A 12,824-nucleotide genomic window follows, 5' to 3' on the forward strand; every position below is an offset into this window, starting at 1 on the left:
TTTTTATATAAACAGGATTTTTTCCTTGATTTAAAAATAAAATACGATCTGATGGCAATAAGGCTCAATTTTTCCAGCTACGTTGACTTTTTCCATGAATGTTACTGTATTCTATCCCTTCGTATTGAAGCTTATTTGTTTTATTTTTAAGTCAACAAGAGGATATTTTCAGTGGAGAATAATACATTCTGAATGGTTTATTTTGATTGATCTTAAGAGAGTAGTCCTGGTAGTCTTGGTGCAGATCGTTGCAGTCTGCTCATACAGATTGTTATGAGTGTGGCATGCAGGCTTTTGTTCACCTCTGGTGAAAATGCAGAGCTAACAGTGGTTACTATGTTGAAAAATGGAGTTTTGTAGCTGGGGATTTTCTCTATCAAATAGTGTTGTTATGCTCTCTGTATCAATTGTAGTTTCCATGGAAATAAATAGGGGGTATTACTATGTACTGTGTAATTCCCAAAACTGTTACTTTGTTTGACCGGACTGTTTCCTAGAAATTTTTTTATCATGCAAAAATACAAATGATACTTCTTCTTTTTTCCCTAACTGATCATCTCTTTGTCCCCATTTTCTTTAATAGCCTACAAGCTCCTTTCCTCTTCAGAAAACATTTCAGCCACAGCCCTTGTTTTGGTGATGCCTCTGCTACAGATCTTATCTTCTTCATCAGTTGGAGACTGCTTACAGGAGGATGATTCTGGAACTACTAGGCAGCAACTGGCTACAAATCTTTTGGAAATATTAAAGGAGGAAGATGTGAAGAACAAAAAGGAATTGGTAATATTCTGAGTTTCTTTTGTTGTTTTTATTTTGTGGTACTTATACCGGGTACATTTAACATTTTGTTGCATTATGCCTAGCTGGCTGGGAAAGACTTTATGAGTTTGTTTATGTAATGTTTTATGGAAATACTCTACAATATGTATATTGCATAACACTAGACTACTAGTAAAATGTCTTTCGTTCCTTTTAAAGACCATATAAAGAATTCACCTGAAATATTGATTAAATAACAGGACTTAGTAGAAAACCACATTGTCTATACTTATTTTGTTTATTTTGCTTATCTATATTCCTTTCCTTACTAGCTAGTTATCCTGGCTTTTTTCAATGTGTACTGTTCTTCTCCATCTATTTACCTCTACCTGTTTTTCCACATACAACAATTGAAGTGCCCAAGAAATGGATTATTTTATCTTTAAATGCTATTTTAGAAAGCTTTCCAAAGTGTGGAGGCATTATACTTCCCATTAGTGAAGATAAGCATCATTAAAAATGAAGCTCCGCAGTTTTACAAAAAACTATGCTTGCCAATCAGAATCTTTTTTACCCTGCTAATTTAAAGATGACTGAGCTTGTCCCCCTGGGGCCTGAAGTCTATTTCTAATTTAAATTTGTAGACTTCTTTTCAAATACTTTCAAGACTTGCTTTTTATATAAATGTCCTTCATCTAATTACTACATGCCAATTATTGTCTTGATAATAGAGATTTCTGAAAACTTTGAATTTTCTAAGGAAACATAGAATTATAAGGAAAAAGATGCTTTGTCTTGGATTTCTTTTAATGAAGAACTCTGAATAAATGCATTAATTATATTTATATAATTAATAGAAAGTAATCTGCAGGAGCTTTATATTTATCACGTTGTATATGCAAATTAATATGTAACATATACATATAAATATATTTATCTATATATCCTTTTTTTATATATCTCTATAGCCTTTTTGTGTGTGTGTAGTGTGTATTTATTTGTCTTTCTATATACATGTAAGTAAATGAAATAGCCTGAGTCAGGAGAATGTCTTGCTTGTATTTTACTGCTTTCCTGCGTCTAAACTTTATCTTCCATGGTGACAACTGTAGAACAGGAATTCTGAGAAATGAAACAGTTACAGCAAAAATAAATGTAGAGTAAGATTAACATAAAATATGGTTTTTTTAGTGAGTTCTATGAAAAGTATGAGAATTTCCTTAAAATATTGAAGTATTAAACGTATGTCATGGTCAGGAACATGTCTTTAATGTACTCCGGTTGTATTGTATACATTTTCATGAGTAGGTAGCACTGTAGTTACCTGCAGAAACAGGAGGGATGGATTCCAAATAAAGGAGAAATTCCTGAATAGAGTATTAATGCATTCAATCATTGTAAATGCAAGAATTAATGTAAAGGATTGTAAAGAAATGTATTGTGAGTTATTCATTACATTTACCGTGTTGGGATCCTCCGTAAAAGATTTGTTTAGGATGATAGAACTGAAAAAGTTACTTTTTTTCTTTGTTCTTTCACAATGTTTTACTTGTTCATTTGAAAATTTTGTTTGTATGTTTCATTTGTTTTCAGATGTCCTGTAAACTCCTGTTCCCCATAACCAGCTCTTATAGTTCATTGTACACCACCTGGAAGATTATAGGGCTCATGAAAGAAAAGTCAGCAGTTACTGACTGGTTATCTTCAGTGAGATCACTGCTACCTGTTACAACTCAAGTCCCTGCCCACATTTTTTTTCTGCTGGCTTATATACTGATCCGAGAAAAGGGAGACAGTCTTCGTGATGTACTACAGACAACTACGGAGGTAGCCAAAGCTGATTGTTCTCAGGTAAAAACTTAGTGTTATTGGATTTTGTTACAGGAATTGAGGTGGATTCCCCAACTCAAGAGGGGCAAATCTGCTGCAGCTTCCTGCTCACAGGTCCAACTGGTCATGAGACTGAGCATGCACCCCCAGTAGATACACACACAGAGTGCATATGTACATCATGTATATGTGGCTGTATATAATGCAGACAGGCTGTGGACTCTCATGAACAGCACTAGTGGCTTTATTTTGCTCCCCTTTCCTGCTGAGCACATCGGCTGTCAGCTATTAGGTTACATGCACATTGTGTACATATGTGTAGCATGGCTATCTCCAGCAGCAGGGCTCAGACTCTTAGACACATGCTAGCTGACCTCTGTATCTATCTCCCCAGTTGCTGGCATCAGGACATAAGAGCCCCTGTAGCTGCAGCTCCACTACAGTACACCAGTACAGTTGCTCGTACAGTCCACCTTTCAACCAAGCATACACAGCTGTGTGTATCCACATGCACACAGCTGGCTGGTCTACCCTGGCAACACATACATGTATACATGTGTATCTTCGCCTACACACTTAATACATGCATGTGTACACACATGTATGTTCACACCCATATACTTAACACACACAGCTCACCAGAACACTCCTAGTCTCTGTCTCACTTTTCAACTTGTAAAATTTTTTGTTGTGTACAGTAACATTTGCCTTATGCCTCTGTGTTAGCATGTTTTCTGGTTTTCGGGGTTAGGAAAAAAGACTGCTTTATTTAGTGAAATTACCTAATAAGTACAAAATAAAACATCAACAAGTTGAAAAAAGGCTACTAAACCATTTAAACCTTTTATAGCTTTTGATGGATCTTCATCCTGTTGAAGTTACTGGAGGACCACCAAATCACTTGTGTTGTCTGTTATATGGCTTCTTAAAAATATCTTCATAGTCTGTGCTATTTTTTTCTCATTCACTAGTGAATCTAAGTCAGATTTATGCAGTATGTTTATACGTTTCTGCATAACTTAGATAAATGCAGATATATGTCTTTTTAATGTAGATAAATAAGTAGATCAGGAATCACTGTACAGAAGTAATCATCTTGTAAAATGAAAAAAATGTGGGGAAGGGAAAAGTGTTGTTTCAAGTTTCAGATATACTGTAAGGACAAGTTTTATTTGCTTAAGTTTTGTAAATGTGTTCTGTTTCAAATAGCTGTCATGCTTCTGTAGCACAGAAGTTGTAAAAAGTTACAGCTTATGAATATGCACTTAATGCCTTAGGGTATCAAGCAGGTACATGACATACTTACTATTGAACATGTACTGAAATGCTGTGCTAAAACAGGATCACTATACAGTGCTTTTGGAGTTAACTGTAATTCTTAACCTGGAGAAGTTTTTTAACTTGATGCTAGCTTCATCTCCTTTGAATTGGTCACTGATAACTTTCTTCTGTATGTCTCATAAATTCTCTGTCAAGCTCTCCTTTGTTTTGTTGCTTTTTCGTATGGGTGTGTTTCATATGCAGTGGAATTGAAATAGATTTGGGAGCATGTGATTTCTTTTTTTTCTACATTTATTGAACATTTTTGTATTTTTTTAACGTGAATCAAATTTATAGAATTGTACTTGATCATACTTCTGTGTTGCAATTAGTTTTGGTGGGCATTAATTATCTTATTTCAGGGCTTACGAGATATTTAGCATTTTTTTGTTTCATGACCCTTGAAATTCAGAATCTTTAAAGAATGAGGATTTTATATTTTTCTTCTTCTATTTGATCCTATGTGAAAAGTAATTCTGACTCCTGTTCAGACACATACTAACAGATTAAAAGGTCTGTTTTTCAGTCTGGAAAAAATTGTAGGCTTCTGCTGTGGAATTACTCATCAGAACTGTGAGCATTGTGTGGCAATAGAAGAATGTGTAGAATGTGTTTATTTACCACTGTGGTGGGGAGAAAAAATAAATAAATTGTAGTATTTAAATCCTAGCTAAACCAACTAAAAGCCTTTGGATGCATTGTTCTGCAGTGTAGCTGGGTTTCCAAGAAGTGAGTAGTCTCCAAATACATTTAACTCCTGGCATTTCCCACTGGAGCTTGGAAAAATAGACATAATCGTTTGAAGAGACTAATTCAAAAATGAAGGTTTATGTGGCACTAAAAATGTTTTGTTATGGTGTCTGTAGCTATAGCATTGACTTTTCTTTTTGGTTTGAAAGTAAACAATGGATATAGCATATTAGCATATAATTTTCACTTTACCCCTTGCTAATAACTCCAACACAGTTGTGACACTTCCAACCACAAGTAGCCCTCAATTGAATTGAAAAGGCATACTGACTGTCTTACTGTTTTAGTATACTCATGCCTGTTGTATGTGAATTAATTAGGGAAATGTTTAACTTCCTTCATTTTATTGTATTTTGGAGTTTCTGTTTTGTCCTGTGCATGCTGCTGTTATTAAACTAATGCTAGCAAGGCAGTATTTCATCTTAATGAATATAAACTTAGCTGTAGATTCAAAATGCTGTTGTACAAAGCCTGAATCTCAACTTTGACATTTGCTGAACTCTTCAAGAAGAAACCTGCAAGACTACATAGTTAATGCTTACAATTCAAAATAGGAATGGGACCTAACTCTTAGATGGTTTTATTTTTGGAATATTTTTTTGTGTCCTTGACTCATGCACAGAAGCACTGCTCTGGGATACAGGTCTGAAGTAAATGGAAATAATGAGCTTACCGCAAGTTAGAACTGACTCCTCGAAGTTAAGCATCAGGCAAAAATATACTAAATAAAATACTTTTTTCCACAGGATGTTTTTCCCTTCCTTTCTTGCAATGATTGCTATTTTCTTTCATAAGGATGGATTCTTTCTGTAAAAGTACAGACGTAAAATCCTTCTGTTGTAGCCATATACCTCTTCATTCCAGAGGATGGCTAAATAACATAAAACAGAGAATAATTAAAAAGCAAGAAAGAAGGGAGTAATTACAAAGCACACAAGCAAATCAGAATTTTACAGCACTAAAGGTTTTTTCTTGGATAGCTATAGCAGGAGCATACTTGAAGCTGGTTTTGCTGTTCTGTGACTTCCTTTTAATTTGTCATAGTTTTTTTGCCTCTCTATTTAAACGAAAATACCAATTCTGTATATTATTTAAAAACTTGTTGTGAAACATACTGGATCACAAAGGCTCTGTCTGTGACAGGAAGAAATGTGTACAGAGTTTTCTAAATGTGCTCTTCCTACAGTGGTAAAATTCCAAGCAACTTATTCAAAGAGAACAGTTTCCCAAATGGTGGTTGTGGTCACCAGGTAGAGTAGGATGCTAGTATTTTCTGAATGAGGGTGGTGTCAAGCTCATTCACTGAGTTGTTGCTTAATTGCTTTCAATCAAGTAGAAATCTTCAGGACTTCTAAGCCCTTCTTGATAGGTGGCTTCACATGTTGTAAGTTAGAATATTAAGAATGGATTTGCTTTGGTGGAGGGATTAAATTATGTTCCTAGAAGTGCAGGTTTTCTGGAGGATATAGTTTTACATTAGTCATCCAGTTCACAGCTAGAAGGCGGCTTTCTACATTACAGAATCATGGAATGCTTGAGGTCAGAAGGGACCTCTGGAGGTCATCTGCTCTGACAAACCTCCTCAAGCAGAGCCACCTAGTACAGCTTGCCAAAGGCTGTGTCAGTATGTTATTTGAATATTCAAATGCATGGAATCTTCACATCTTCTCTAGGCAACCTGTGTCAGTGCTCAGTCAGCCTCACAGTGGGGAAAAAAAGGTGTTACTGGATGTTCAGACAGAGCCTCCTGTGTTTCAGTTTGTACCTATTGCTTCTTGTCCTGTCATTGGACACCATTAAAATGGCTCCATTTTCATTGCATCCTCCTTTCAGGAATTCATATACATTGATGTAGTCCCCTTTGAGCCTTTTATTCCCTAGGGTACTAGGGAAGCTTTTTTATTCCCTAGGCTACTAGTCCAAGCTTTCTCAGCCTTTCTGTGTGTGAGGGATATTCCAGTCTCTTAATCATGTTTGTGGCCTTCCACTATACTCTCTCCGGCACAGAACAGGATCATGGAATCATTTAGGTTGGAAAAAAACCTTCGAATCCAACCATGAACTTGACCTCTACCGAGTCCCATCACTAAACCATGTCCCTTAGTGCCATATCCACACAGCTGATAAATACCTCCAGTGATGGGTGATCCACTCCTTCCCTGAGCAGCCTGTTCTAGTGCTTGACCACCTCCTCTGTGAATATTCTCCTAATATCCAATCTCTGAACTTCCCTTGGTACAACTTGAGACTGTTTCCTCATATTTTATCACTTGCCATCCAAGAAAAGAGACTGACAGCCTCCTCTCTGCTACCTCCTTTCAGGTCATTCTAGAGAGCAGTGAAGTCTCTTAGACTTCTTTCACCTCAGCCATTCAGAGAGACCTATACAGGCTTGAGCAGTGTGCTCAAGTGGAACTTCATGGGATTCAGCAAGTCCAAGTGCAAGGTCTTGCCACTGGGTAGTGGCAACCCCCACAATCAGTACAAGCGAGGGTATGTAAGAATAGAGTGCAGCCCTGCTGAAAAGGACTTGAAGGTACTGGTGGATGGCAAGCTAGACATGAGCCAGCAATGTGCCCTCACAGCCTAGAAAGCCATCCGTATCCTGGGCTGCATCAAAAGATGTGTGGTCAGCAGATCGAGGGAGGAGACCCTGCCCCTCTGCTCTGTGCTGGTGAGACTTCACCTGGAGTATGGCGTCCAGATGCGGAGTCCTCAGCAGAGGGGAGACCTGTTGGAGCATGTCCAGAGGAGGGCCACGAAAATGATCCAAAGGATGGAACACTTCCCCTACGAGGACAAGCTGACAGAGCTGGGGCTCTTCAGTCTGGGGAAGACCCCAAGGAGACCTGAAAGCAGCTTTCAGTATCTTGAGAGGGCTCTCTAAGAAAGAAGCGGACAGGCTCTTTAGCTGTGGTAGGGCAAGGGGATATGGTTAAAAGAGGGGAGATTTAGATGGGATATAAGGAAAAAGTCTTTTACAGTGAGGGTGGTGAGACACTGCAGCAGGTTGCCTAGAGAGATAGTGGATGCCTTGTCCCTGGAGATATTCAAGGCGAGGCTGGATCAGGCTCTGAGCAACCTGATCAAGCTGTGGATGTCCCTGTTCACTGCAGGGAGGTTGGGCTGGATGACCTTTAAAGGTGCCTTCCAACTCTTAGGATTCTGTGATTCTGTGATTCTCTTGAGCTATGGTGATCTGTCTACATGAGTGCTAAGGAGCCTTTCATAGTGGTGAAAATGTTCTTCCTGGCACTGGAAAAAAGATTCTGCTCGGATGGAGTTATAAGGGGTAGTTAAAGCTTCATCATATTTTTTTTTGTTTGTTTCCTTAATGATCAGCAGAAGTCCACATGAATTAGAAATTGTTCAAAATGCAAAACTCAAGCCATCATTTGTTGACTGACTCTAACCATGTCACATTTCACTTGCTAACAGGGGCTGCAAGTGGTGAGCTTCTGGTCTCTTAAATTACTCTGGACTTCGAAATACTTTACTGAAAAATAATGTTAAGTATTCAGATGGTTTTTTAGTAGTATTATATAAAGGAACCAGAATAATTAGTAATATAGCTGCTGTTCTGCTGGGAAATATTTGGAAATTCAAAGAGAGAATACTTTGGGTTGATGTTTCCCTTCTCAATTCTTAGTTATATTCAGGTCTCCTTGGCTGCACTTTCTGGACTTAGCAGTATCTACTGCAATACCATATTTGAAACGTGTTTGGTTTTTTGTTGTTCCAAAGGATCTTAACACTTTTAAAACTGGGACCTGTGGTCTGGCTCAGTTGAACTTGGGATTACCTGGTATCTGTCATGACTCTGACAAAGTTATTTTGGTTCTGTGTTTGCTCAATGAGTCCATAGAGTTACTGCTTTACTGCACTGCAGTGAAAGGTTATCAGCGTTGTTTCTTGTAGGTGTACCAGACTCCTAAGGCAGGAAGGATTTTCTAGAACTTTTCTTTTTCTCACAGTTGAAGTATTTAATGTAGTGGGAGAAAGCAATTAAGCTCATGTACGGGAGGAATAACTGATTTCTCTGAAAAGGGAAACTGCAAGGACTGTATGGTGACAACAGTCAATACATGGCAAAAGAGTACTTCAGGAACTACTTTATTTGTTTCTGTTTTATTCAGCTCCATATAAATAAATGTTGGCTTATAAGAAATGAGGCAAGTAAGTGGTAAAAGAGAGCTTAGAATGCTTTTACATTAAGAGGAAAGCTAATCACAACAAAATAGAGAAGAATTTTGAGTTTTCCTTTTCTTGGGCACTTGCTAAAGGATACTGTGAAAGGTAACGTGAAGCATAGTAATTTGGCCATTCTGAATAGCAGGAGCATCAGAGGTAAGAAGGAAAATGAAGATAAGGAAAATGAAGATACCAAAATAGGCTGTTAATCAAAATTAAAACAAACTGCCACCTTTATTAACTTGAATCTGTTCATCTGATATTAACACTTGGGCATCCAGTTTAAGTGCAAACGTATAAAATGGAAAAAAGGCTTAATCAAGTAAATACAGATATATTAAGAATTGCATATCTTTGATTCATGGTCAAAAAAACTTGGACTAACAGACCTCAGAGTTTAAGATTGCAAAAGGTAAATGAAGTCTTTACAAGATGAAATTAAAAAGTGTGAGTTTTGCAGACAAACTCTGGACTATCGCCTGTTCTACAGCGGGATATATAAAAGTGCAAAGGCATCGCAGTGAGGGTCATAATATAAAAATAACTGTGTGTTGCTTTTTCTTGTTGGTGGTTTTCGGTTGTTTTTTGTTAAGTGGCCAGTGTAATCAGTTTTACTGCTGCTAGTGAAATTCTGTTTTGTGTCTTAGATGATTAGTGCTGATAGCTATGAATACTGAATGGAAAAGCCACAAGTGATTGCAATGCAAAATCTGAAAAGTTGTGTTTCAAGACATAATGGAGTCAGAAAAGGAAAATGTGTGTTTAGAATGTTATCCATTGTTTTCACAAATGGGTTCACAGCTACACAAGCAGAGTTCACAAACAAAATCTCCACTGCCCCACTGAACATTGTTTTTATATAGAATCATAGAATTAGCTAGGTTGGAAAAGACCTACAAGATCATCCAGTCCAGCCATCCACCTACCACCAATAACCCCACTAAACTGTGTCTCTCAGCACAACGTCTAAATGTTTCTTGAACACTTCCAGGGACGGTGACTCAACAACCTCCCCAAGTAGCCCATTCCAGTGCCTGACTACTCTTTCAGAAAAGAGTATTTCCTAATGTCCAGCCTAAATCTCCCCTGGAGCAACTTGAGGCCATTCCCCCTTTTCCTGCCACTAGTTACAAGAGAGAAGAGGTCGACCCCCAGCTCACTACAGCCTCCCTTCAGGTAGTTACAGAGAGCGATAAGGTCTCCCCTGGAGAAGAGCCTCCTCTTCTCCAGACTGAACAATCCCAGCTCCCTCAGCCACTCCTCATAAGGCCTGTGCTCCAGACCCCTCACCAGCTTCATCGCCCTCCTCTAAACATGCTCCATGGTCTCAATGTCTTTCTTGCAGTGAGGGGCCCAAAACTGGACACAGTACTCAAGGTGTGGCCTCACCAGTGCTGAGTACAGAGGAATGATTACTTCCCTACTCCTGCTAGCAACACTATTTCTGATACAAGCCAGGATGCCATTGGCCTTAATGGCCACCTGGGCACACTGCTGGCTCATGTTCAGCCTAGCATTGACCAATACCCCCCGGTCCGTTTCCTCCACACAACCTTCCAGCCACTCTGCCCCAAGCCTGTAGCGTTGCCTGGGGTTGTTGTGGCCAAAGTGCAGGACCCGGCACTTGTTCTTGTTGAACCTCATCCCATTGGCTTCAGCCCAGAGATCCAGCCTGTCCAGATCTCTCTGTAGGGCCTTGCTACCCCCAGGCAGATCAACACTTCCTGCCAGCTTGGTGTCGTCTGCAAACTTACTGAGGGCGCTCTCAATGCCCTCATCCAGGTCATCAGTAAAGATAATGAAGCAGACAGGCCCCAGCACTGATCCCTGGGGCACACCACTTGTGACCGGTCACCACCTGGATTTAACTCCATTCACCACCACTCTCTGGGCCCGGCCCTCCAGCCAGCTCCTTACCCAGCACAGAGTGTACCTGTCCAAGCTACGGGCTGCCAACTTCTCCAGGAGAATACTGTGGGAGACAGTGTCAAAGGCTTTGCTGAAGTCTAGGTAGACCACATCAGCAGGCTTTCTCTCGTCCACCATGCAGGTCACTCGATCATAGAAGGAGATCAGGTTGGTCAAGCAGGACCTGCCCTTCACAAACCTATGCTGGCTGGGCCTGATTCCCTGGTTGTCTTGCAAATGCCATGTGATCTCCCTCAGGACAATCTGCTCCACAGCCTTCCCTGGCACCAAGGTCAGTCTGACAGGCCTGTAGTTCCCCGGATCCTCCTTACGACCCTTCTTGTAGATAGGAGTCACATTTGCAAGTCTCCAGTCTTCCAGAACCTCTCCAGTTGACCAGTTGATATGGAGTCCATAATCTCAGGAATAAATTAATGGAGCATTTCAGAAACAGTGCTAGGCTTAAAAATGATATATAACTGCTTTTACAGACATTATTCGAGTTATGCCTTATTTTTGTTTTTTCTTACTCTTTCAGTGAAGCCCACAGGGGACTTCTGTGTATGTATCTCCTCATTCCTCACAAAGTAAAAGCCTGAAATCCTTTTTGTGATGCATGATGAGCAGTTATATTAGATCTGTTTCTCGCTGATTCATTTTAGGGTAATGGTCTGAAATACTGGAAGAAAGTCCAGAAACCTTTTTAAAAGCTTGATGAATTAGGAGTAGCGTGTTGGATTTTAGGCTATTTTAAATTAAATCACTGCAAAGGCTGCACTGACACATGCTGTTTATTGAATACTTAGTATAGTCTTTCTAATCAGATGAATTTTATTCTTGTGCAAAAACAACAAAATTACAGTCTGTGCTACCCACTGCACTGCAGGAGAAAGAATTAAATCATCTCACTGAGTGGTCACTGGTGAATAGTAACACAAGATTTCTTACAATTATTAATGAGGTTCTTAAGGGCATCCATTCTTTTATGATCTCTCAATGGTCGGAATGAAATAATGTGGGGAAGTCCATCTAAGAATGCATTATTTCATTTACATTTTTATTCAGAAGGAGACTAAGAATGTATTTAAATGATTTGGGCTTGCTCATGTGATGCCTGACAGTATTGTTGGAAGTCTGATTATGTGATCTTCAGAGAGTTGCTGTTGGGGGAATTAGCATGTTGTAGTATGATCTTATGGACAGATTCTTCATTGTTAAAGCTGATTGATTAGGATCCTGGTGGAGTACATGTAATGTTTCAAAACCTCGCGTATGTTTTCTTAAAAAGTGCTTCTGTTTTTTGAGAAGGATTTTTTTTACAGCCTTTGTAAAGAAAAATCTGTCTTCAGTTGTGCACTGAAATGAATGAACGAGTTTTTCAGGTCTGTGTATTGTTCAATATTTTTGTCTTAGTCCCTGGAGCAAGAAATACCACCGTCCTGAATGCTGTTGAAAACCTGGTCACTACACTGTCTTGCCTGTCGGAGAACTGGACTGCTGTTACCTCCTTTCTAAAGTTCAGCCCTACATTTTCCAGAAATAAAATGTGAAATACTTTGCAGTGACATTATTTGTACCTTTTGGGTTTGCTCTTTCTGAGTTGCCTGCAATGATCTCTTAATGTTAAAATTGACTCAAAAGAGCCCTCCAAGATAGGCGTTAAACCAAAGAATGTGTGGCATGAATTAAGCAATACTCTGTGCTTAGCATATAAAATGGAGACAGCATTACTGATATGTTCAAAAAGGCTTGGACAGAGCATTCTTTACTATTTTCTGGAGTATATCTGTTGTTTTGATAGAAGGGTCGTGTAAGGGATAGTTCCCCTTCCGTAGAGTGTAAGAAAGTGTGAAGGAACAGAAAGGGAGAATTGTCTTCCTTCTATCCTCATTTTTGAAAAGGAAAAATTGTCCTATAGAAAGAAAAATAAAATAATTTTTAAAAAATCAGATCACCAAAAAGTTGTTAGTCCTGTTAATAAATGAGAGTATTTTGTCTTGTATGGAAGTGAGTTAAGAAAGGGGCTGTTGGCATACATAGGCATGATTTCTGAGATGCAAATTATT

General features: G+C 38.9%; 1 protein-coding gene across 4 annotated transcripts in view; it reads left to right on the plus strand.

The window, feature by feature from the left end:
- Positions 1–12,824, plus strand: part of FOCAD (focadhesin) — a 102,811-nt gene that overhangs the window by 26,143 nt on the left and 63,844 nt on the right. For all 4 annotated transcript variants that reach the window (XM_021380256.1, XM_021380259.1, XM_021380257.1 and 1 more), the window contains 2 exons: positions 584–780; positions 2,353–2,610. In XM_021380256.1, the coding sequence (XP_021235931.1) occupies positions 584–780; positions 2,353–2,610 (455 nt within the window). The remainder of the gene's footprint in view (positions 1–583; positions 781–2,352; positions 2,611–12,824) is intronic.

The sequence above is a fragment of the Numida meleagris genome, chromosome Z, assembly GCF_002078875.1.
Source record: "Numida meleagris isolate 19003 breed g44 Domestic line chromosome Z, NumMel1.0, whole genome shotgun sequence".
In the NCBI taxonomy this organism is placed as follows: domain Eukaryota; kingdom Metazoa; phylum Chordata; class Aves; order Galliformes; family Numididae; genus Numida; species Numida meleagris.